The sequence below is a fragment of the Centropristis striata genome, chromosome 7 (genome assembly GCF_030273125.1).
Source record: "Centropristis striata isolate RG_2023a ecotype Rhode Island chromosome 7, C.striata_1.0, whole genome shotgun sequence".
Classification (NCBI taxonomy): domain Eukaryota; kingdom Metazoa; phylum Chordata; class Actinopteri; order Perciformes; family Serranidae; genus Centropristis; species Centropristis striata.
In genome coordinates this window covers 14,583,234-14,610,436 of record NC_081523.1, presented here as the reverse complement: position 1 = coordinate 14,610,436, position 27,203 = coordinate 14,583,234, and the positions used below count along the sequence as shown (strand labels likewise).

The following is a 27,203-nucleotide window of genomic DNA, read 5'->3' as shown; positions in this document are numbered from 1 at the left end:
CTCAAGATTGTGTTATAGTTATGAAGTATATATATAGCGTGAACTTTCCAAACTAAAACCAAAACCGAATGTTGAGATGAACGGGTCCCGGAGACTCTGGCTCAATTCAGGGAGAGATTGCTCGCTCAGCAGAGTGCACAGAGACTAACAGCCCAGCAGAGAGAAGGCACAGGCCGTTGCGATGCAGAGCTGGTGACTGCATGGCAGTGATGCACAAAAACACACCCAACTTTGCTTAGTCATGGAGCTAGCAGGTCGCGTCCATGACTTTGCAAAGTTGGGTGTGTTTTTGTGCATCACCATAACGCAGCTATCCGTGTGGTGGTTGGTAAGCCACAGTTTTATGACGTCAACAAATAATCTCCACTGGGATGAAGCCAGATTTTTCAGTGACAAAGTCTCTTAAATGGAGAATCTTACTCTGGCTATAGGTCTTAATTTTGTAGAGCTGCTAACTGTGTAACTGCATTGACTTTTTCCAACCTCTCTGGAGGCAGACTGGCCACTTCAATGACTCACTTACGCCTCTCGAGCTACAAGTGATATTACAACACAGGACAGGCTGGGGCTAGCTAATTAGCATGCTCATTTCAGTAGATACCTCTGCAACACGAAACATCTGTGCAATAATGTCAAAACTGTTACTAATTTTTAGAATGTTTTAAACTAAAATTCTGGCCATATCTCACCTTTAAGTTTCAGTCCAGTTTGTCAGACACTTTTGAAATAAAACCCTACCAAGGTTTAAAGCTGCACAGGATTTAAAATGACGGTTGTAAATCATAGAGGTACTGTGCATGTTTGCTCTATGTGTGATACTATTGTGACTTGACAGTGTCTATTTAATCTCCAGTGTAATATGGATTCATATTGGATTCACATTCAGCTGCCTACATCCACCAGTCTGCCAAAAAAGGCATATGTGCACACATAGAGCAGGCTTACATAATAAATTGGATTCTGAGATTGTGTGTGTGTGTGTGTGTGTGTGTGTGTGTAAGCACTAGTTCACCAAAATTCCCGAGGGTCTAAAAGCATACATGACTATGTGTATTTAATAGGACTGTGTATTTAAGGTTATGTGTACATACATGAGGATGGGTTTATGTGTGTTCATGTAAGATAGACGTGTGGGTATATGTGACTGTGTGTGCTTCTGTGTGTGTGTGTGTGTGTGTGTGTGTGTGTGTGTGTGTGTGTGTGTGCAGCTCAGCTGTGTCCAGCATCTGGTCACCCAGCATTGACTAGGGTCAGTTTCTTGGGCCAGCTGGGTCAACAACATTATGCTCGGCCTTTTTATTCAATGCAGTATTGATCCTCCTCCATGTGTTTATTCGTGGGTGTGTGTCTGTGGGGGTGAGTGAAGATAAGCAGGGAGATGGGGCCAGGCCAAGAAAAGGAGGCACGTTCTGGAAGAGCAAATTTGACATAAAATCCAATCAATTGCTGCAGCCCATTCCCAGTCCGACAGCCTGAGCTGCTCCTTCAAGTACAGAAAACACAAAACTCACATGAGTAATCACGCTGGTTCATTCACTTTGGCAGAAAACACAAACATCTCTTAATTGTTTTCCTGTAATGCAATCTTTAGAGACCTGTTAGAAGATTTATATGACAGTGAATGTAAATACAGAAAGAACCACACACATACACTGCATGCACACACACACTCATACGCAATGGGGTGCTGGGGCTCATGAATAATCAATAACTATTTTTAACAACCCTGCGCACCATCATTGATATCTTTGCACTGAGTTGCAAAAACGGACTCTTTCAAAGCCCACATGGTTTTGAGATAACCATGAAATTATACGTGCACTCGCACACACACGCACAATTCACAATCCTGCCCACACATTCACTCACACAGGCAGATGCTTATGTGAGGGCAAACATCATACTAGTCAAACGTAGGGGCCTCGGAAGAATGAGCAGACAATGGCACGCTGACTGGTTTATTTGGTCACGACAACATGATAGTGTGTGTGATAATGACAAACACACACATAAATACCTGGCTACAAAAAGGGGATGATAGTGTGTATCAAAAAGAGATAATTCAAATACACCTTGGTCACAACTGAGATTACAGGCTTGTATCAAACGGCCAAAACACACAGATATACACATTCTCGCACCCACTGAGTATAAAGGCGATGTCTCTGTCCGTGTTCTTGGCGCTGATTACCAAAGGGGGGAATAGCGTTCAAAGACAAATTGGCACACCAGGAACACTGAAGAAAGTCTGAAACATCATTATATCTCCACCAAACATGCCCAGAGAGAAAAAAGGAATATTGTACATTTTATTCACAGCCAGCAAAAACTTCAAACTTCATTTTATTGTAATAAACTATGAGAGAGACTGGAAGTTCTTATACACGTCTATTTGTGATGCGGCAAAGAATTTTGGGGCAAAAGATTAAGAAGAAGAAAGGAACGCTGACTGTAAAAGAGGAAAGAAAAAAGATGATAACAAGAACAAGGGAGATATTCAGACAGGTGCCTAGGAAAATGACGGACACAGAAAGACAAAACACAGAGGTGGGAGGATGTGCCTGCATGTCAAAATGGCTATACTGCCAAGACTGCACTGCAGGGTTATAACCTGCACATACCATCCTGATCATTTATTCAACTCATCTGTTACATAAATAAACCAAAACACAACAGATCTGCCTCTGGCTTCCTGTGTGTGTGTGAGAGCCGATGGAGTCGGTTGGAGCAGTGAAGCAGGTTAAATCTCCAGCAGCAGAGCATGGTGGGTAACAGCGTGGATGAGTCAGCAGCCCAGCAGCCACTTACTGGCTTACTTGCAGGTGCACAAACATGCACACATATATAGGCTTGTTCACATGAATGTAGTTGTGCAAACGGACACATAACAACAAAAAAAGGAGTCTTTGAAGCTGCACACGCTCAAACACACAGATATTTGGACCGCTTACAGATATTGTGTGGGGCTTAGAAGTGTGGGTAGGGATGATGTGCTGTATGTAGGCATGCAGAGGCAGTGAAGTGACTTAAAATAAATAGCAGCGCCACCAGGCATGATGCCAGGAGGAGAAGAAGAAAAAGAAGAGAGTGAGAAGCAAGGTGAAAAGTGAACAGGTAGAGGGAGGGAGGGAGGGGGGGGGGGGGGGGGGGGGGTGCAGGAAACAAGCACTAATACTAAAGTAAAAGTGCACAACTGTAAAGAAATGAATGTGTGAGGTGGATGAAGCAAGCAGCAGAGGGAGGGAGGGAGCGTTGGATGTTGAGAGTGAAGGAGAGTGGGAGGGAGTTCAGGAGGGAGGCAACAAGGATACACTGTAAAGAGAGGGAGGGGAGAGAGAGAAAGAGCGAGTTTATGGAGGAATGTGACTGTGTTCAGAGTATGGGAGATGGGACGGACTGATTGCAACATACCAGGTGTTGAAGAGGGGTGAGAGGGGCACCCAGAAAGACCAGCAACAACAGCAGACATCTCTTTCTCTCCACACCAGCAGTGCTAACTAGTATCCGGCTGGAAGTGGCTTGTCCACAGTGATCAGCACAGCTTTGGGAAACAGAGCAGCAGCGGCAGTGACTGAGACTGTGGGGGCAGGAAGATTATTATGGAGGTAAGTCACCTCCAGCTGGACTTGAAGGAAGATAGTGGCTGTTTGACTGGATGCGACAGGGGGACAATTAATGGTACGGACTCAGTCAGAGCTCACAGACTCACAACTTTAAACAGGAGTGAGCACTAACAGGTCCAACAGATTTGTGTGAATTGTTTAGTGGAGCTGTCTTGATGTGGCTTACATAAAAGTTTTTTGGCAGTGTTTGTACTTCTTAAGGAACAAAATGTAGAGTTTGATTTTAGTGCTGAATGATGTCAGTTACTTAGTTCAGCATTCTGTCTGAACCAAAGTTTCTCAGCATGAAGGCAGCCTGAGTCTTTTGCTACTTTTTAATACACAAGCTCAAAGTGAAACATCTCCGTGTTTGAGGACATGCCAGCTCTGACTGAAATGTCTGCTTTCAACATTTCTTTCAGGAAAAACTGCCAATCACATTCTTTCCTCTCAGCACGGCCATTACTGGACAAACTATTGTTTTTAAATGGGGAAAATGATAGGGAGCAGCCTGGGGCTTTATTTAAACGCTGCACTATACACAGCAATTTGGGGAAATAAATGTCATTGTACACAGAGGTGGTGGTTATAGGTGTTGGAAGCTCAAATTAAGTCTGCCCTACCCACCATATCATTCTCTAAATTAATTGGCTCAACTTTTCTTGAATAATAGGGTGATTTTGCAGTATAATTCATAGAAAACCAAAGAAGAGATCTGTGTGGGAATTATTTAACTTTTGCACAACTTCCCAGGTTGCACACTGTCACACCTGTATAGTAATACATGTGTTGAGACCTGTTGGGAACATGAATTACTGTATTGTGCTGGTGACAAGGTGAACGGGTAAGTATCAGGCACCTGCTCGGGCATGTTCAGCTTTGCCCTCTACTGTAACTTATTGAACAGGGAAAGACACGGGGGAGAGAGAATCGAAAGCAGAGGTTGTGGAGGATGAAAGTAGCAGGTCTCTTGTACTGTCACAGCAGAGAAGAGCTGAGCTGTTTGTTTTCCTCGTGCAGAGAGCGGAATTCCATTTGTTGATGTAAATATCTTGACTTCACAGGTCATTTTTATACCTTTTTCATGGGAATTATTGCAGCTCTGTTCCATATCTGTAGCGTGTGACAAACCATTGGAGCTGTCATGACCTGCTAAAGAAGACGCTTCTTAAAATAACTGTCCCAGATACCCAAATGCAGCATCCTTTCATGAGTGAAGTCTCTGTGTCAGAGAAGTGCAGCATCCCTACATGTTTGGCTCAGCTCACGTTGCAGAGTTTTCAACTTTTCCGTGATGATTCATACGAAAATAGATAATATTCTGATGGTAGATGCCGAGCAGCTGTGCACAGCAGGTGTATATCAGACGTGACTTTTGTCAGTTATGACACCTCAAAGAACCACACAGAGTTTCCCCACAATGAACAATTTACAATTACAAGGTCAGGGGGCTTTTATTTTGGTACTGAGCGCAGGTATCGCATGCAGCACATATTTCCAGCTGCTTTCAGGGTGATACCCCTGAAAGTGAGCTCATTATGTCTTCTCTTACTCCCACATTACACCAGCCACAGACACGCACACAGCCGCAGCAGATTAGGAGGATGGGAGGATGGTTATGCTCCAGAATGACAACCTTATCACTGAGTCTTCAGCTTGCAGGGTCAATGGGCCCCAGTGCCAGGAAAGGCCTCATTCTTTTCCACCTACCTATGCATGTCATTCCACTCTGATACCGTATCAAACAAAAACACAGACAGACTTTTAAGAAATGGTGCTGTGATTATGTGGGACTGTAAGAAATGCAAAGGTGCATATAAAACCTTGTGTATAAAACCTTTCATCATCATTCAGTGGTGCTACTAAACATTTACCTCAATTTGTTTTAGGAACACAATTTCATGATCTGACATTGTAATATCACTACAAAGGCAGAACAAAACATTTATTCAAATCTGACACCAGTAATAGCCAGTATAATGTGTCACCAATACAAGTTCTACATTTTGACAGCAAGTGTGCCTTCCATGCTGAAAGCTCAATTATTTTACAAATAATAATCTGTCACCACAACAAAGCTTTTACGACAACCCATCAAGTTTAAATTTCTTATTCATGGAGCTGTCATATCATGCATAAATGACAAGGCCTATTCAAAACAAGTGGCGAGTAATGGAAAAGGTAAATATTCATGGGTAATGGATGGGCAGTAATTTAAAAAGTCTAAAAATACTTCCATTTGTTACAATCCATTTTCACTAGCTGTTTTTAGAGTGGGATAAAAGCCTGAGGCGTAAATATTTCATGACTATGGAGCTGGCCGGTGATCCGCAGTATCTAACGGAAGACACATACAACTCTTTAAAACCATTTTTGGACTGAATCCAAGGTGCTGCATAAGTTTGAAGCATTATAGAAAAGTGCGGAGGACATATTGTAATGCAATAATCAATTTTGTATGGATGGATGCAGCTCAATAAAGGAATATAAAAGGAAATTTCAGATATTTAATTTTAGGACTCCTTAAATTCATGAGCATCAATTCCCATCCTCGTCGCAGCACTAAAGGCTCCCATTTAGACTCCATTAAAAATACATTTTCCTCCATACTCCAGCTGCCAAGGTTATGCAAATGCCTGTACTACAGGAGAAGTAGTTGGCCAGCCATGGCGAGCCCAGTGAGCAGTGCACACAACCTCCTTATCTATTAAAACCTAAGGAGGTTGATTGTTTGGTTGACCTAATGTCTCATTTGGATGCACATAATACTATCTCAATGCAATCTAATTTGAACAGCGGGTCCTTCACTAAAAGCTGGCCTCTAGTCAAAGATGCAGCAACACAGCTGCCAATAAAAGACACTGAGATCAAACTAATGAGCACTAAATGTTTAACTTACATGACTCAAGTGAACATGCAGTTTTAAAGCCTGCAGCCAAACCCCTCAAACTTTGAACACAGGAGACATTGACTGTTTGCTGGACAATGCAACATTCATCAATGTATAATGCAATGTTAGCTCCACAGAATATAAATCTCCCTCTCACACACTCTGTCTTTCCATGGCTGTCTCGTTTTCTTTCTGCTCGTGCATCTCTCTCTCCGTGCCTGGTATTCCATCTCGTTACTCTGGGGCGGTAATGAGTGTCTGGTATTCTGCTCTTCAGCATTGAAGCCCTATTCATGCTCAATCTCCTTTACAATGCACTAAAGGGATTACCCAATTAGCTGCTATTGGATGCCATTGTGTGTGTGTGTGTGTGTGTGTGTGTGTGTGTGTGTGTGTGTGTGTGTGTGTGTGCGTGTGCGTGTGTGCGTACATGCATGTGTGCACGTGTGTGCATGCTTGGTCAGTGGGTTGATGTGTTAGCAGTGAAAGTGAAAGATAGATGGCTGTCTGTACCCCACACTTCATTCCCAGTTGATGTTTTGCTGGAGGCCACATTACTCATCCCCACAACTCAGCCACAGTGAGTAAGACGCAAGATGGGGAAGTGTGTGACTCTGTGTGTGTGTGTGAGTGTGTGTGTGTGTGTGTGTGTGTGTGTGTGTGTGACTGAGGCCACAGAGGATGACAGAGAAAGAGACAGAGTATTACTTCTCAATAATTCAACCTATCAGCCTATCATACTCTGGAAATATATACTCTTTCCTGTTACACGTGAGCTGTTTCTTCTTCTCTTGCTTTAATTTGTGAGTTTAATTTCCACCGTGTCATGCCCTGGATAATGGGAAATGCCAGTTTCATTACATGTGAATCATCAGTTACTTTGTGTGAACCACAGATCGATTCCAGTTATCTAACGTGTTACATCACACCGGGAGCAATGTGTTCAGCGTACATTTAGAGGATCGAACAGCATAATAAGGATTGATTTAGACTGATGTCTCCTGCAGGTTTAAAGGCTCAATCCAGAACTTTTTGACCACCTAAATATTATCTACTGTTTTTTATTTCTGACACTTTGGTGTATGTTTTCAAAACTGAATGTATTTATGCATCTAGGAAAATATTTGGACACATTACTGCCTTTACAAGATTTGTTTTATCTTTTGAATATTAACTACAATTCCTCTAGAGAGACTCAAACATTTAATTAATTTACAAACAGGCCTGATGTGGCTTATGTTTGCCCACATGTTGATACACCAACATGGATGTTAAGGAAATGTTAATTTGGTAGCTTTTTGATTTAGGAGTCGACTCCTACCATCCAAGTCTTTGATGTTAGGCATCCCTGCACGCACTTGAACACACCACATTAGAAGCCTGTGCAAAACAAACTGTGCTTTCATCTCCATTATCTCACAGTGATAACCTTACTTTGACAAAAAATTAAATATGATGGATTAGCCGCCTTAAGCATGTTTTAAGCCTACAAAAGGCTGTGTTGACATTAGTAGTATTGGCTGCCTGTACAATATGAAAAACAAGTCCCAGAAATGTGTTTTTTCTTATGTTTATGTCCGCTGACATGTCTGACCTCGATGATACTGACATTTATCCATGCAAAGTTATTTACTAGAGATCACATTTCCTTTCTGAAGGAAACGATGTCCGTGGGCTTCACTACAACCTCAGATTCAAACATACAGCAGATATGCAAGATTTGATAATATATAATATATCACAACTTTAAAAAGCCACAAAAAAGCCATAAAAGAAATATGAAACTTCCTGCACAGAGCTGCAGGCTTTTTGGTACTGAGATAAATGTAAATAATTAAAAAAATAAGGCATTTTGGAGGGTGATATTAGAGGGTTAGGGTTTAACTATAATAAAATTGCATATTAAGTTCAAGTTAACTCCTCATGGGGAATAATATGTGGTGCATTCTGTGGCTGTGGACAGAGAATACAAAATACAAGGGGAAACACTGATGATGACATAAGAGTTAACCTGGGTTTAAAGAAAAAAATAAATTATTTGACATTCTTAAAATAAATCCTGTCAGCATGAGTTTGAAAGCCGCCGGGCATTGAGGGTTTAAAGAAATGTTGAAGGTGTTTTTGGAGCTTGACCTACCATCCATACTTAGTAGTGAAAGTGAAAATATTTCAGCCTCTGCTGCTTCAGTTTTGACTACTGACACTCCCATCACAAGTCCTCCAACTTAAAATACAAAAACTTTATAGTAAATCAGGTAAAACATACACAAACACTGGAATGGTCCTTAAGAGCTGAAAATGATGCTACAGATGTAAAGTGTTGAGCAGGTTGGGCCTTCAAATAAAGAAACACCGAGTATGAAATTCTGTGTGCGCTTAAGACGCCGCACATGAACAAAGAAACATAAGCTGTCTGAGAGTGACCTAAAAAAACAGACACAGTGAACTAGATAGATTACACATGCATCTGTTAGAAATTACCATATAGACAGTGAGAATTAAAGTGATGCCATCTGGCACCGTGGCAGTGTAGAGGTACAGTGAGAACAGAGGAGAGTTTCATGGTCATTGTGAGACAGGTATAAATCCTGGACCTTTATAGCACACTGCTGCCTTCCACTGGCTGTGGTAATGGATTTGCTATGCCCTCGGTGTGTGTGTGTGTGTGTGTGTGTGTGTGTGTGTGTGTGTGTGTGTTGTATTGTCAGCTGGTCTTGCGCGGGACAGGGCTTTGTGTCAGGCAGGTCAGCTGGGGCCCGAACACTCAGATGACACCCCCTGCCTGCACACAGACACACAAAAAACGTGTGCACACAATCTTTTGTGCAGACACTGAAAAAAACATGCAGACAATCAGATATAAGATGAAATATATGCATGCACCCACACACACTCACACCCCCAGGAGCCCATCTCACCAAAGGTCTTAAATCACACCGTCCACTCAAAAGCCGCAAGGGTCAGACCATTTATACTGCTTGTTAAAATTTGCAATGATGGAGCAATAAAAAGATTTTCAAATCACTTTTATATTTGCATCAAATAGACACAAAATTGACCGATTCTCTCTGGCAAGTGAGTGGGAACATAAAAGTGAAATAGCAGGATCTTTGTCCAGACAAACAGGCTTGAGGGGGCTGAACGGGACTAATCGAGGAACAATGGTAGTCAGCTGAAAGGATAAGTGAGCAGTGCTGCTGAAGAAGATTATGGAAGATCTAGGAGATACTGTATATTGTTTCATTAACGGGTCAAAGGACTTTGTGAAAACACTTTTAAGGAGAAAAATATCAGGCAGTATGATGTAATATGATGTAAACTTCAGTGCAATTCCATGTGCACATGACGAAAGATCACAGTGAAGGGTCACGCTGCTCCCCATTAGTTCAATTTTAACAAACTGATTTCTTTATTGATTTTTGTGTGATGATATCAATAAATCAGCAGTGTTCTATCAGTAGATGCGTGCTAAAGCTGTCTGTTTTCTTCACATTAGGAGAAAGTATACCTTTACTTGTGACAAAAATGGGCTGTAAGATTTACACTTGTTTTGTCAGCAGCAGAGCTTAGGGGCCATATCTCTTCTGTTGTTGTTTGTTCATTTGGAACACAGTAGCTTGTATATTTTTTTGTCGTGATGTGTGATTGTATTTCATCCACAAGGTGTTTTGTCAACAGTGTGTACTCTGTGGGATGCTGAACGCTCTGCTGCCTTAGAGAGACTTGTACTCCAGCAATGAGACTCTGTGTGAACAGTGTGTGTTATTTGTGCGAATGTGTAGTAGTGTGTGTGTGAGAGCATGTTTGTGTGTGTGTATATCTGGACAAACAGCACAACGGCAGGATGGTGGTAAATCACTATAAAACTGAAGCTCTCCAGCCCTCTCATTGTGAGGACTAGTCATTTATTTAACACTCAAATATGGTCCTGGGCTGTTTGGGGAGAATACATCAACCGGCACACAAGAGTCCACACAAAGAGCGGCACACTTCAACAGACAAAGAGCGAAAAGAGAGAGGGCAAGCGCCTTTTTTTTCTCCTTCACATGAAGTGTTGTTTGTTCAGGGTGGGTGCAGGGCACAGAGTGGGACGGATGGATGGAGGGAGGGACTGATGGAAGAGGGGAGGGAGGGGTGGGAGGATGAATGGTTATTACACAGTAAGTCGATGCACAATCGGAGGGTGTCTGTGGGTGATAGTGGGGAGAAAAGGGGGGTACACAGGGGGGGTGTAAAAGATCTTTTGTGATGGCTGGGAGTTAATCACTTGAGCGGCACACGCCGGTTCTATGGCAGCACATGTCGTACACCGGCTCCCCTGGGGGGAGCGGGAGGTCCCAAAACACACCCCCACACACACACACACACAGAGTTGAATTTACATGTCAGTTATAATGCAAAGCTGGGTACAGGCCGACTAGAAAGACCCGCCCCTTCCTCAGAACAGTTAGCAGACCATACTGGCTGTGATGAAAGTGTGAGGTTTGCATTTGCTGCTGGTTTATCCAAGGACATACACACAGAGACACATGCCTGCCTGTTCACTTTCTCCAGGACTGGATAGATGACTCTGCAGAGGCCTCGCTAGAGATGAATGCTTAGATTGACCTGGCAGTGAGTACAATCTATTGTTTCATTACTTCAGTGCCATGTCAGTGCTGGATGCTAATATGTGAGAGTGATAGTGAAGGCTGGAGTTTAGATTTAGCGGCAGACATGCAGGCACAGTAGAATAGAGGCAGTCACAGTCATGTCAGAGACTGTTTACATCAGTGGCACAGTCCGGGGTAATGCTTTCTTTTTCACTGATTTACTTTCTAGAATATTTTTTGAATTTCATCTCGAACAAAAAACAGAAAATCAAAGCCGCACTGGAAGACTTCCAACTGACTATGTGATTCTTTCGTGATTAGAAGTCTTCATGCAATTTAGGATTATCTTTCCTCTCCTGTATTCACCTTAAATAGACTATAACTGTCAGCTTTTTATTCAGCCGTAGAACCCACTCAAACTTTCCTTCTCCGTCTCACTTGCTGTCTGTCTCTGATGCTCCTATTATTCTCCTCATGATGAAACATCTATTTTGTGTGTCTCATCTCGCTTATCATTGTTTTCTGGGCGATGAAAAGTGACAGCCTTGATCAGCTCTCCCGCCTTCATTCGGCATTTTCCCCTGCAAGCATGCCTATCAAACACCTCAGGAAAATGACACTGACAGCTATGTGTATCCTAATAAACACCACTGTGCAACTAATAATTATGGATTAGCCTGGAGACAAATGCAATGCACACTAATATGTGACTTACTACAGGCCATTAGTCCTGTGCTTTGTTGGTGTGGCCATTATTAAATGCTTAAAGGCTGAGGACCAGGTGGTAACGGCAGCCTACGGGCCTGATCAGCCAGCATGGAGCCCCTTGCTACAAAGTCACCACTGTGGGGACTTTTCCCCTGTGGGATGGAGATCATGCCTGGCAGCATCTGGGGTTTAAAAAGGGAGGTGGGGACGGTAAACAGAGAGCATCCCTTGAATAAATGTCCTTGTATTATCAGAGAGAATGTTGACAACACAAATCCATTCATGTTCTGTTTACTTAATCCAGCGTTTATATCTTAATTCCAGCCCATGTCATTATTTAAACGTAATATTTCTGCGTGGTTTGCAAAAATACAATAGCAAATACAAAATATTTGTATAGTGTTATTCAGGTGGCAGTTCCAGTCAAGTGTTGAGTAGGCCGTAAGTAGTCTAATTGCCAGTTTGTTTAGAGGAAGGGCGCCCAAAGGGTTGTTTGTCAAATTCAACGGCCGAGCCATAAATCTAGACACACAAAGCCAGTGCCAAGATGGACTTTTTTCCCCACTTTGTTTGTTTTGCAAATGTGAACACACCTGCTTCAACACTGCATGTCTGGACTGAGCAGGAAACAATACAATTAAACAGCAGTAAAAAAAAAAAAAACTATGCCATTGTGAGAAAAAATCTGTTTATGAATCTTGTGTTATCCTTTTCTTGTCTTACAGATGGAGCCACTGACGATACTTCTCTGGGGTCATGAGTTGTGTCTTTCCTTCACATTTGTGTAATTTGACCACCTGGACTTCAGCACCACCCTCCCCTCACCTATGCCAGCAGGACCATGGGCAGTGTCAGCAGCCTCGTCAACGGCAACAGCCTTAACAGCAAACACGTCAAGGCGTCTGAACATAGGTTAAAGAAGGGAACAAGTCCTCATAGAAAGAGCGGAGGTTGCAGCCTTGACGGGTTACTAAAGTGCGGATTCACTCAGGGCTCCTCATCCACCTCTCATCCCTCTAAAGGCCTGTCCCACTCCCGCTCAGGGCGAAGTGAAGATTTTTTTTACATCAAGGTACGTAGGCCTTTGTGCCATCAGATAAGAAATATATTGCACATACTATGTATGAAGCTACACTGAAATATATATATATGAAATATCTGTTCCATAGGTGAGCCATAAACCGAGGTCAGCGTACCATAGAGGAGGATCAATGGAAGATCATGCAGGTGGAAAGAACAGAGATGGGGAATCAGACGGGCGACTGCAACCAAAACTTCTTCTCATGTCGGGAAAAATGAATGACAGGGTGAGCAAAAGGCCCAGTATTTCTTCTCTCATGCTTCTCACAAATAATCAGACTTGAAAGGAAGAGAAATATCTACAGCCAAGAGTTAGATGAGATAATAACATAACATATGTTAACATTAACATTATGTTAACAATAACATAAAAGCAAACTCACATTTTCGATGGTTAGCTTAGCTAAGCATTAAGACTTGAAACAAGTAGAAAAAGCTTGGCTCCTCCTGTGAACACTCAAAAATTCACTATAGTTTTATTTGAGATTTTGCATTTTTAACTCTGCTCTTTTCACTGCCTTAATTCCCATCGTGTCGAGATAAACCTTTTGCATAAAATAGTGAGTTCACATGGATTTCCGCCATGCTACAAAATACTGGATAGATAGCCAAATTCAGTAGAACACATCAGGTACAGAAACAGCTAGCTAACAGACAGTTAATCCTCTGCTCTGAGCATCCTGACAGCAAAACAAAATAGAAACAAATTGTTGTTGCTTCCTCTTTCCTGATCTGCATGAAATCAAAGGAAGAGTCATTCAATAAATTATTAATTAGAGATGTTACCAATTATTTTAAGATTTTGCAATTCAACAACATGGACACTCCAAAAGAAGATGTGTTGTATTTTAATGCTCAGAGCGTTTAAACAACACATTGATTGCTGTTTTCAGTATTTGTGTGACAATGAAGAAGAAATGGGTCAAGTGAGCCATGAAATATGATCAGAATGCAGCACAAATGCTCCACCTCACAATGAACTAAACTAAAAAATAATGAATGTATCCGCCCCATGATTGGGATCTGCTCCAAAACATAATGGGTTCTTTCTTGGCCTATGCTTCACCCTTCCACCAAGTTTCAAGATATTTCACAGATTCTGATTTTATGTCCATTTTCATGGCCTCATCAAGTGTGGCTTCACTGTGCTTTACTTGACTGGAACCGTTGCCATGGTTTTTCTTACAACCATTAAGGAGCCTTACAGCATAACTGCAACAGACTTTGTAAACCTCACAGCAAAAGTTGAGGATAAAACATGCACAGCAGGTAGTTTAATTGGTAGCAGCCAGTCCTCATAACCTGTGTTGAACCTTCCCAGTTTATTAATCACCCCGTCCCAGATTAATGACCTAAGAATGCCTTGATCTTCTCGGTGAAGTCATTTCTGTGCCAAGAATACATAGGCAAACAGAGTCTCCTTCAATAGGTCTTTATTCCTCAGGGGCAAGAGGGGGAGAAAAGAGAGGAATAGGAAGCAGCTTTAAAAGAGAGAAAGAGAGAGAGAGAGAGAGAGAGAGTTTGAGGGATAGAAAGAGAGAAAAAGAATGAGGAAAGGCATCCCAGTCATGAAGTCAGTGAGAAGGAATGCTGAGCTCACAAGCTTTACCTCTTACACTTCAGCAGTAGCTCATATTATTAATATCACAGAGAAGGGCTATTCATCTTCGCTCAGACAGCACATGGGGGAGAGATGTGGGATGCAGAGGGGAGGAGAGGAGGACAGAGAGAAGAGGAGGGGAGGTATGGTAGTGCTTGTGACGTTCTTGGACAGCACAGATGGGGCATGTAGAGTATAAGTTCATCTTTGAAATGAGTTTTCTCGTTTATGACAGTCTAGTGAATTTTACTTGCAACGACTGCTGTGTGGCTTTTAATACTGCCAGCTTGTAGTGAAGCAATTCTGCACGCTCCGGTGGTTCTATTTCTAATATGAAAAGACATGATTGGGGAGAAAATATCTATCCCTTTCATTTGTACAGACTTCTAGCACGTGACGATACTTATCTCTGTGAAGCCAGTCATTATGATTTTCAAGTTTCAGAATGTGACCCTTCCTTGGCTCTTTGTGTGCTCTGTAACAGCTAAGAGGAGCTGCTGAATATAAAAACAAAAATTGAGAAGAGCACCCCTGACTGTGTGTCATTTCACTCTTCTAGACCTCTGCTGAGAAGTCATTGGTCCGTTCCACTGCCTTCAAGCCTGTGATTCCCAGGAGTACATCCTCCACAGAGACAGGCCACAAAAGCCTGGACCACATCCTTTGTCCTCTGGAGAAAGCAAGGAGTCCAGATACCAGACACAAACAAGACACCTTCTCAGGTTTTTCTCTATTCTATTTCTAACATTCTCCTAAAAATGTGATTATTAAGGTTGAATTCTGCTATAATAAAAACAAATTTGCTTTCAGGGACTCTTTCTGACTCTGGACGCAACTCTATGTCTAGCCTGCCCACCCACAGCACCAGCGGCAGCCTAAGTGCTTCCACGGGCCCTGTCAGTCAAAGTGATTCCAGCTCGGCTCCCGCAAACAGCCTCAGCAAGGGAGCGCAACCCAATTTCCCTCCGTGGGTCAACGGGACCAGCGCTAACCTTGACTGTGGCTACAGGGCTGGTTTAAGCAGCGGCATGTTGGCATCTAAAGCTAATGGGGACGCTGGCTCTCCACTTTCTGCAGATGAGCCAAGCGCTCTCTCTGAAACTGCAGGTGGGATTCGGTCCCCCATTACTACAGATGAGTCACTGATTGAACGTTTGGAACAGAGGCTGCTGGAGAGAGAGAATGAACTGCAGGAGCTACAGGTACCAAGCTGTCTCGTTACAAAAACAACAGCATGTGCTCTTAATCAAGATCAGTGCTTCTTCCCACTAGTTGGACTGCACAATTGTGATACTAAGATGTCAACATTTTACACTAGGTGTGTTTCGAAGACAAGGAAGCAGACACCTGTCAGTTGTTTGAGGAAAGACAAAGGTACTGTGCCGATGAGATGCAGGGGCTGAAGCAGCGATGCTCCATCAAGCTGCAGCAAGTGTCCCAAATGGCTGCAAAAACCCAGCAAGCACTCCAGCTGCAGGTCAGCCAGCTCCAGGTCAGCCAAACTCCTCTTTTCTTTCCAGTCCCCTTCATTTCACATTCATTGTCATCCCATCAAACATTCTCTCTTTTGAATAAATTCATTAAGATACTGAATTTGGTAACACTTTCTACGTTGGTAATTGTTATTTTTGCGCTGGTGTAGTTGTAGATGAGTGAGATGGCTGTTACAGCTGTACACAACAAGCTGTACAAAACAGCTGTATTTTGCTACACTGACATATATATATATATATATATATATATATATATATATATATATATATATATATATATATATATATATATATATATATATCAGTGTATATATTGTAGGGTTTTTTTGACAAATGATGTCAAATACGACTGACATATTGGTAAGGCTGTAGTTATAATCTGCTTATAGCACTGTATAAATATAGTTTTAAACAAATGTAAACATATATATAAACATAATACATTATATGCTAGTGGTCACTCAAAAGTTCAGTGCATTAAAATTGTCATAGTTACTTCATAATCACTGTTGTTAGTTACTCTAATTGGTGATTGGGTGTTTTAACTAGTAAGTAACTAAGTAATGATATTCCTGGCGTATAGGCAGATATAATAAATCACACAGTGTCATTACAATGTGTTAAGACCAGTGCAATGAGCACTTCTAGTGACTTATAACCATCTTAAAATGTATTATAGCTGCCTATACCTCAGGAATTTCATTACTTCACTGAGAACACCCAATGAACAGTTCACCACAAGTAAAATATGTATTCTTACAATTATTGTAATGCATTTTAACAGTGACTATAATGCATTACAAAAGATTATAATGTATTACAACTATGGAAATTATAATACACTATTATCCTTGCTAAGGAGCATTGTTAGAATGTATGAGTGCTTATCAGCAGATTTTAACACATTAAAAGTATCTGTATAATGCATTATAGACATGGGACGGTATATTCCACACCTTGCATGAATGAGTAAAATGAGAATTAAACTCTTGAACAGGCGGACAAGGAGAGGCTTCAGGAGGATGTCTCAAAGCTAACCCGAGAAAAGGATCTTGTTGAGCTCAGACTGAGGTCCTATGCGACAGAGAGCACACATCTCGCTCCGACACTTGAGGAAACTCAATGGGAGGTGAGTCATGAGTCATACGTGTGATATAATTTGGGTTTGATAACATTGTTGCATAGTGCTGTGTTACATCCTTGAAAGTTGCTTCTGTGATGGAGGAACATAACATTCTTCCATCAATAGAGGAAAAATCTAACATTATGCATCGTGTTTAACAAGATATCCACTATAAAAGAGTCAGAGATGCCAACTTTTTACATTTTTATCAGCAGTTCACAATGTTGCCTTTAAACATCAGGAATATTGCGAGGACTTCCATTTCTAAATAGGAAATTGACTGATTGAAATGAGCTTTCAATATCATTATCCAAATAAAAAAAGTAGAATTAGCAACTTGAAAATTTGACCATATGTCTCTTGTTTTGTACAATCCAAGGATTACTTGTCTGTCTTTTAAGAAGAAACAAGAATTTGGAAATGTGAATAACAGTTGTTGGGGGAACTTTATGAATCAAGACTCAATGACGTCTTAGAATCATAGAAGTCATTGCTGAAAATTATTTGTAAAAATAAAAAATGTAAGAAAATGATGACCTCAAAAACAAAAGTCTAATCCCAACCGAAACATGGATTTGGAGAATCGTGACACACCCAATCAAAAGTATTACTTTTTTACCCACAGAGAATTATCACCATCTCTGAAGCTTTTCTCAACTCTTTGAAGCTTTTTAGTATTTTATCTTTCAGCTAATTGTTTTGGTTTTATGCTCATAGCTTTATTGTTTTGGCTGAAGATCACCTCTCTCATCACACCTGTTTCGAGTAGTTTTGCAGCAAAGAAATTGTAATAAACCAACTGTAAATTTCCTGCCCAGTACCAAATAGCAGGCAAAAAAAGCTAGTGACTAGCTGGTAGACAGACATTTACCTCAAGATTTGGTGGAGTGCAAAACAGAGCTAAAAGGGGGAGCTTATTATAGGAAATACACAAATTTAAAACATGTACATGCAGTCTTGAACATTAATATCAGTAAAAGGCTATCCAAAGGTTAATTCTTTCTTTAACTGCCATATTACACATATCACATTATTCTGACTGGTTCTTCTTCGTAATTGTATCTGTCCAAATGTAGGTGTGCCAGAAGACAGGGGAGATTTCATTGCTGAAGCAACAACTGAGAGACTGCCAGGCAGACGTCAACCACAAGCTGAATGAGATAGTCAGCCTAAGGGCATCACTGAAGGAAAGCACAGCAAAGATGGAGACGCTCGAAAGACAGAATAAAGACCACGAGGACAAACTCCACTCTCGCACCATCGAGGTTGAGGTTAGTCTATTCATGATTCAACAGCAATTCATTCCGCCATGGCATTGAAATTAGGACGTTTGAATAAAATGCCCACACAGTGCTCATAAGATGAAAGCCCTTTGAGTTAAGAAGGATACCTGCTATTATGTGCTACACTCAACACTGACCCTCAGACAGTTTTCAGTGTCTGTGTTTTAGCCCACTTATATAACCAGTCTTAATACGTGAGCTTATTCGACACTTCATATGACTGGACCTGTTTTATCAGTCAAAATAGTCCTCGTAATTGCTACCTATATCTGAAAATTTTCCATTTTTAATTCAGGTGTGCCAAAATGAACTTCAGCGCAAGAAGAATGAGGCCGAGCTGCTGAGAGAGAAAGTCGGCAAACTGGAAAAAGACATTCAGGGAATGAAACAGGATCTGGCCATTGCCAAAGAGCGGAGGCTGCAGCACAGGTTGCAACTTGAGGCCGATGCCCAGACTCAGGCCTCGGAAAGTCTAATCCAGGACTCGGACTCCCCTGCACAAGGCCAAGGGGAGGAGAACGGCGGACACATCGTCACAGAATCACTCCAGAGAGAAGTGGAGAGACTGAAGCGGCAGCTCGGGGAGGAGAAGGACGCACAAGAGAGTCTTGCCAAGAGCTTTGAGCAGGAGAAGCAAACGTGGAATAAGGAGAAAGACAGGGTCATCAAGTACCAGAAGCAGCTCCAGATCAACTACCTGCAGGTGCACAAGAAGAACCAGGACCTGGAGAGGATCCTGAAGGAGCTGACCGCTGAACTGGAAAGCCGGACGGAGCTCGGCATGGACATCAACTACGCCTCAGGGTTACAAACATATGACGACGTTATTGCCACAGAGATTTGATGGGAGCACTCACACATTCAGTAGAAGTGAACTGGGCACTTGACTATTTTTTCATCACAGATATTTATGTATTCCAGCTGGAGATCATTCACTGCTAATTAGTGTTTTACAAGGGTTATTTAATAGAATGTGCATAATCTAGTGTATTTTGTGTCACAAAAAACTATTTTTAGTTTTTTTGTGAGGACACTGTTAGTATTTGTTTAATAGTAAATACTAAGTTATTTAATATTCAAATGAGAATATTTTTTATTTTTTTACCATGCTGTCTCACAGGATCACTCACCATTATACGCAATTGTATGGTTTTAAACTCCATTTATTAGTTGTTCACTGACATGGGCCAGACAATAGCTGATTTATCTTTTTCATGATTAATGTCAGATTGTGACACATGATAAGCATGATAGTGGCTTAACATCTGTCCCTTCCAGCATGGCAACTGGCAGTGATGTATCATCTGTGAGTCTGGGGTCCTGAACCTTAATAGACATTGCCTTTTGTATCCACGTTACTGTATGCTTCCACACTGTCCATGCTTAGGGGGCTGTTGCATGGAAAATTATTTTAACCCATTTTACGAGTCATTTCAAAACAATACACAGGTCTTATGATGTTAATATTTGTATCCACACACATGTTGTTCACATGTGTTTTGCACGTCAAAATACATGTTAAATAATTTGAGCGTTAAACTGTCCTGTATTTTCATCCTTAAATGCAATTTAATATTGAAGATTTGAGTCAATATGCACTTCACTGAAGTTATTATATTTTATGAAAGACCTATCTATGTTTTCACCATTCTTTAGTTCTTTTCAAACTTTCTGTTACCAAGGACATTTCAAAATTAATCTAGCAAAGCAGTGTCATTACACATTCAGGTGCCAAATAAGGTCCTTATATAACTCATACAATAACCATCACTACGTCTGTCTGCAGGATTATGTAAAAATACTGGCCCAAAGGAAAAAAATCCCACTAAATTTACGAGTGGATCTGAATCACTGGGCGGATACACAAATTATTTTTCACTTTCATTAACATTCAGGATAGGGCATTTGTGGTGTCAGAATAATTGGCAAAATGCATTTCCTGATTAAATTTCATGGCTCACCTCATCTATTTTACTTTGGTCTTCTTTGTCACACAAATCCTGGAGACAGCTATAAAGATGTTATTTAAACGCTCTAAGCAATAACATACAACGCATCTTCTTTGTAAAGTGTTACAACTTAAAGCTAATGAAGTCGGAAAAACAACTTCTCAATCGAGCAGGTGAATGCACCATTGGCCTTGACGGAGATCTGTGCTATCCAATCGCTGTTCTAGTTTTCTATTCCTTCTACAAACAAAATGACATTTGCATCAACAAGCAGAGATTGTGAACATTTTGTATCAGCAGACAGTGTGACTGCATCGACTGAGTGTGCAGAACACCAGGACTTTATAAAAGCCAACCTTATGCTTGAACCTATTAATACCTGATAGAGAAATGCACATAATACAGTATATAATAGAGAACAGCTCTGACAGATACCAAGGGCAAATGCAAATTTGGGTATTCACTTTGTGTTCTGTGTGTATTTAGAGAGAGAGAGAGATTAAACAGGGTTGAACAGAATGCAGTAAAAGCAAATATTTTAAGAGAAAAACAAAGGAAAAAAGGGTGATCTCCTGGTAATGTCTATCTCTCTCCCTACATTGCTCATCTAACTTCGTGAGAGTTTGCTGGCACTGTTCCACTTACAGACAAACAATCCTTCCTAGCAGCAGCCCTGGACATTTGGCTCTGCTATTTTGGAGCTATTCCACTTCCCACAAGGGCAAAGTAGTTTGTGAAGCAAAAGTTTAACCACTCCACCCACTCAATCTCAGGGGCTCACACAGACTATCAGGCAGAAATATATGCACACTGCGCTGGTCAAGAATGTGTGGCAATCTCTGTAATGAGGCTGCTGCTTGAGATTGCTCAGTTACCCACCATTACATTGCATTACCACGGCAGGTCAGGAGAGATTTGAAGGCAGACAGACTAAGTGGAACCAAGGTGAGGTGCTATAACCAGTGGCACTCAAACTCAAAAGTTTGATAAGTGTCTTATAGCCCTCACCGGTCCTCAGCACAGAAAAGTGGTCAAATAGGGACGTAGCAAAGGGATGGTTGATCGTGCAGCTATGGCTCTGGTGAAGCTTTTTTTGGAATTCAATATAAAAAATCTAACTCTTGCACACATTGAAAAAAGCCTCAGTGAAACAGACGGTATGGGGGACAGAATTGGAAGTACTAACAAACAACTATGATTTAAGTGATTTAGAAAGCAGTAAATGTTTGTCCTTTATGCATCAGTTCTCGTTCTAACACTTTTGCCAATTTACATTGCTGTATTCTGAAATTCTGTTAATCTAAAAACGCGAATCTTTCATTGATCCCGGCAGACAGAATTGTAGGCTCTTTTTGCCAGAAAAAGATGGCGAGCAGATTCATCTTTGTTCAAACATCAAAACATATAACTGGACTAATCTGCTTTATGTTTGCTTTTAATGATAACAATAAGGGTCCTTTAATGCACTTGAATGGTGCATGGTAGAATTCTTTTGATTAAGTACACACTACACTACAATGGACTGTACTGCAGCAATAAATGTATGGAGGTATTAGATTTTGAAAAAGTTTGTCAAACTACTCTTATTAATATTTATTGCACAACTTCACACACAAATGCTGGATTTATAAATAAAATATGAATGCTATTGATATATATTCAAAGCTGTCTTCAACTGCGCTCTTTGTCAATCCCTCATTATCATTCTCTATTCCTCTTGGACTTAAATAATGAGAAGATTGTTTTCCTCTCCCGCCTAATCATCTAATTTCGGCCTTTATAGTGTTTCCTTCCTCACACAGCAGCTCTTTCCAGCTCATCTTCTGTCATTACTAAGCTGATTGGACCAAATCAAAACTGAAATCAAATTAAGGCCTATTGTCAGTGCGCGTGGCTCCGTCACTGACATGAAAAGAAGACCACACAGAAGAGATAACAAGAAATTCAAAGTGGCTGGTTTGACATGAAAGAACACAACAGAGCTGACTGGATGACGGGATTTCTTACTTAAAATAACCATATAAGAAACATCACCTACACATACATGATTGTATACAATAAACATCCTTGCTGTAATGTTCTATTGTGCTCTATACAGCTTTTTCTCGTGTGCTACGCCAGCAGAATAAAACACGGATTTTAATGACACATTATAAAAATTGAGCTTTCAATATTTATCTTTTTCAAAGAATCTACCAGTTTCAATTATGGCATGCAGTAGCAGAGTTTTTTGGGGGAAAGGGTGTGATATACATCTCTTTGTATGGGCTCAGCTGAACATACAGAGTTTTGGTCCAGCAGATGTCTCAGTGCGATTGGACAGCAGTTAAGCACCCGTCAGAGGACACTGGGTGATAATTTAGCCCTGCCCTGCAGTGACATGATGATAATAATGCACTCATATCCTGCTGTGATTCTACTGATCGGCTGACAGTCAAGCACAAAAGGGCCTGAATTCATTAGTAATGGGGAGGCACATTTGCAAACCTGTTCATCATACAAAAAGGCATATGTGCCTAAATATTCACAGCAAACAAAAGTAATAAATTCACAAATGGAATATTGTAGGAAAAAATATAATTATACTCCTGTGAAATGGGCGTATGTACTTCATTTGGTGACTGACCCTCACCTCTAACATTATAATAAATATTCCATACTGGTAAATTATAGATGAGTCAATAACGCTGTATCAGTTTCTACCTTGCCCTCATTAGTCATTACACACTCACATACTCAAATGTGCTATATCCGAGCTATACCCCTAAGCAATTAGTTGCTCTAAAATATCAGGGGGCTAGTTATTCAGGCATGTATTTCATATTTTTATTGGTTTAGTCGGAGCCCTGCATGCAGACCAAGCTACAGCAAACACAGCCTCAGCAAATCCCCAAGCTCCTCCAGAGTCAGCAAAGTAATTGGGGAGGGAGTCCCAAAGGGTCCTCGCACACTGCTGAACCCTTTGCTACCGACAAGTTGAAATGGCAATGGAGGTAGATAGGAGTCAGTGTTTGTGTGCATGCGAGTGTGTGGAGGATATAAGTACAGGAGGTGGATTGAGTACTTTGTGTGAATAAGCCTGCAGTCTTTAGAGACTCGCTGGTTGGCCAGGAAACCATCTGGTACCCCAACCCCCCAGCTGCATTGCCCATGGTTCCCATTTTCTATGGGGATGTCAAGTTCTGCTCATGGGGGGGTTGTCCGGATGCCAATTTAAGCCCCCACTGCTCAAAATTAGTTAATTAACTTTATCTCTCACACAGAGAGAAACTTCCTTTGTAAGTAATTCTACCATTCATCACAATCCAACTCCTTTATTCTAAAGCTTTGCCAACTATCAGCTTGTGAAATTAGCAAGAAACAGTTGAATGTGGTATAAAAAGCCCCATGAGTGAATCCATAACATTAAATAAGCTCAAACATAGAAAGTGGGTTCAGAATTATTATATTATTATTTCAGAATTTAAGGAAAATATTTTAAAATGCAACTTAGCTTTTATCAAAATGCTTTGTCTGTGTTTGCAACTTCACTGATTAGATTGAGTTGAGAAATTAATTTTGTTTAGACATGCAGTCATTGATTTTCAAAATCATATACCTTCACATATTCATGGGATATGGTTATCAGATTCCTAGCTACAGCCATGAGGGACTAGACGTCAATTTGTGTGTGTGTGTGTGTGTGTGTGTGTGTGTGTTATTGAAACAGACTGAGCATATAAAAGGATCTACCTATTTATAGTTGTTAAAAAATGCCATAAATCCATTTATGTACAACATATACATAACAAGGCTTTAATTTACAACAATTAAGTGTGTCCATTCTGTACACTGACTCTGTGCACTGAGACAAAGTGATCATATCCTGAGGTGATGATGAAACGAAGGTGAGTTGCACTGCTTCCATTTAGCTGAAAAATAGAAGAAAAATAAAGACAAGTAGTTGTTCTACCTGTTAATTCTAAAATTTCATGTTTTCCATAATACTTTTTCATTTTGACTTACCGAAATAGCATTTGACTGAAGGTGCCCCTCCGTATGTTGAAATTCTATAAAACAATGAGTTAATCCCAATTTAACATTTTTAGCTTTTAAACCAAATGTGCAACGGATGGATTTTCCTCTTACCTTTCTCCGTGGCAGACTCAAACTGGGAAGCATTTTGTGAGGTGTTCTTTTCTATCTTTAGGTATTTGACTGCAAAAGAAAAAAACAACCAGATATCTTGAAATGGTTTTAAAAAAGGAACCAAATACTGAAACAACAAAAATGATATATGTTATCCTTAAGGAAAAATACATAATCTCAGTTGTTGCAAATCAGAACACATTTATTTTAGCAATAAGAATGTTAAATGGTTTAAATATGGCAGAGTTACAGTAGAGAAAATTGCACTTTATGCTATGTTAGCAGCATGGTCTTTCAGATGGTTGACCAGTTTATTTTATCTCAGCAACTACTAGATGGATTGCCATGACATTTTGCACATTTTGACATTCAAGGTTCCCAATGGATGTATTCTATTGACTTTGGCGATCCTATTCCTACTTTTCTTTTAGTACCACCATGAGGTTGACATTTGTGGTTTTGAATAATAATAAAGTAGTCTAACTTACTACTAACGTACTTGTCTTGTAATAAACAGTCTTAACAACTGTTTGGTGGTTGAAAATTGCTACACAAAAAGCTTTCATCAGGATGAACTGTACTCACTACTGAGTACTACTATACTCACTACTATTCACTTTGGTAAACCCATTTCCATCTAGTGCACCCATCAGGTCAAAATTCCAATTTGTCCAATACTAATGACATTTCCATCAGCTGTCCCAACACCAAGTGATTTGTGTTCATCACTACTAAACAAATATTTACAATATAAAGCAAGAGAGTGGCATTTTATGTACAGTGATTGTGTTCTCCCACCTACAAATGACAATAAAATCACTTGTTGTCCAATATCAATATGTGAATGTAATAATGTTAATAACAATTCAAATCAATATTACTTTATTTATCCCCGAGGGAAAATTCAGTTAATCTGTTAGCTCTGAAAGAATTAGACAGCCTGATGACTGTAGGAGCAAAGGATCTTTTGTATCTCTCCGTCCTGCAACAGGGAGAGAAAGGAGCCATTCACTGCTGTTTTTTTGGTCCATAAAGGTTTTGTGTAGGGGATGATCCGGGTATTTCAAGATGGCCTCAAACATCTTGACAGTGCATCTCCCCACCACCACTCCACCACAATTCACATATATAATAGAGTATGAGAAATAGATCAAATAATAGATTCCTGAATTCTCAACTGGTCATTTTATAAAACATGGCTACTTGTGATTACCAAAAAACCCAAAACCTAAAAAGCCTCAAATTACTCTTGACTTCATCTTAATAAAAGATATGGTGGAGTACATGGTGATGAGTTGATTGCTAATACATTTATAAGACCTTCCATTATGTCTCAGAGAACATTTAAAATATTGTGTTTGGTTTCTTTCCATTTAAGTGCTGTGAAGAATTGGGCCACTGTCACATTGGTCATATATCTGCAGATGTGCCCAAACTTTCAAATATTAACTATGATCCAATCTAAAATTGTAGTTTAACAGGGCATTTCCCCATACTTTAACCATTAACAGTAGATTGAGTATCTACATGCAGTTTTATTACCATCAGTCAGTCAATCAATCAATCAATCAATCAATCAATCAATTAGTAAGTATGTATGCCTTGATGGATTTCTCAACAGCTCACTTGACAGTAGCAGCATGTCTTCTCCCTGTTAAAATAATCATCTAACACTTTTTCAAGTTTTGCAGGAAACACAAAAAACTCACCAAAAGTGTAACATGTATTGATCATTTCACTCAAAAAGGATGTAAAAAAGGATGGCTATTGGCATAGTAATAACACTGTATGTAAATTATGTAAGTTAAGAGAAATAAATGACTAAGGCAATTTTATGAACATGCCTTTGTGACTTAAGCAAGATATGGCAACACTTTATTTTGAAGGTGTCTACATAAGAGTCACACAAGCCTGTCAGAAACATGACATGACAAGTATCATGAGCATTAATGTTACTTCAAAATGTCATTAATGTTCATGACACATCCCATGTCATGTTTATGACACGCTCATGTCACTCTTATGTAGACACCTTAGAGTAAAGTGTTACCAATATTAGTGTCAACAATAAAACACTGATAAACTAAACTGATAACTAAACAATCTCCCTCTAGCTCTTCTTTGCTGGGTTGTTACCTGATGTGTATGAATGTGGAAAATGGTCAAAGAAGAGATGATCTTAAAGGGGTAAAATCACGTCATGCGTCATGAGGAGATGATTTAGGCAAAAAAAAAAGACTATATCACTCCCTCCTTACCATTATAGCTGTCCACTGTCACAGCAGAAATGTTCGTGGGTTCAGCAAAACGAATGATGAACTCTTGAGGAAACATCCCGGTGGACATCCAAAATGTGTTAGTGTTTCTAAAATGAAATGGAGAAGCAAACATGTAACGTTAACGCTGATACGACGGGTTTTAGGTTGAATAGCATTAGCATTAACTTCCATATAGAGACTTACTGCTGATAAAACGATTGAAACAACTGCGCACTCACCCGTCAATGATGTTTTCTGGTGGGTGATTCTCATCGCTGGATGAAGCGACGACAACTTTTGCACCCAAAGAACTTAAAGAGGGATCAATCATCTTCAGGGGCTCACACGGGTAAGATTGTGATCTCCGGTGCTGTCTGGTTGAAGAAAATAACAATAGTTTCGACACTAATAGACAGCAAACTGTTTTGTTTACGTGTCTTGGAGAAGTCGACAGCTAAGCTAACCTAGCTATCGTTACTACCGTTGCCAGGCCAACC

The 27,203-nt window shown here is 40.4% G+C and overlaps 2 protein-coding genes across 2 annotated transcripts; one reads left to right on the top strand and one right to left on the bottom strand.

Moving 5' to 3' along the window:
* Positions 1-3,452: 3,452 nt before the first annotated feature.
* lzts1 (leucine zipper, putative tumor suppressor 1) lies at positions 3,453-19,366 on the top strand. Its single transcript, XM_059338040.1, has 9 exons — positions 3,453-3,605; positions 12,518-12,864; positions 12,962-13,099; positions 15,032-15,194; positions 15,283-15,674; positions 15,791-15,964; positions 16,963-17,094; positions 18,165-18,359; positions 18,667-19,366. The coding sequence occupies exons 2-9, from the start codon at positions 12,634-12,636 to the stop codon at positions 19,213-19,215; spliced, it is 1,974 nt and encodes a 657-aa protein (XP_059194023.1). The 5' UTR covers positions 3,453-3,605; positions 12,518-12,633; the 3' UTR covers positions 19,216-19,366.
* A 4,659-nt stretch (positions 19,367-24,025) lies between these two features.
* Positions 24,026-27,189, bottom strand: hspb11 (heat shock protein, alpha-crystallin-related, b11). The gene is made up of 5 exons (XM_059337110.1): positions 26,946-27,189; positions 26,707-26,813; positions 24,449-24,517; positions 24,326-24,369; positions 24,026-24,231 (listed from the first exon to the last, which is right to left on the bottom strand). Exons 1-5 carry the CDS (start codon positions 27,035-27,037, stop codon positions 24,130-24,132), a joined length of 414 nt encoding a protein of 137 aa, XP_059193093.1. The 5' UTR covers positions 27,038-27,189; the 3' UTR covers positions 24,026-24,129.
* Between the last annotated feature and the right edge of the window lie 14 nt (positions 27,190-27,203).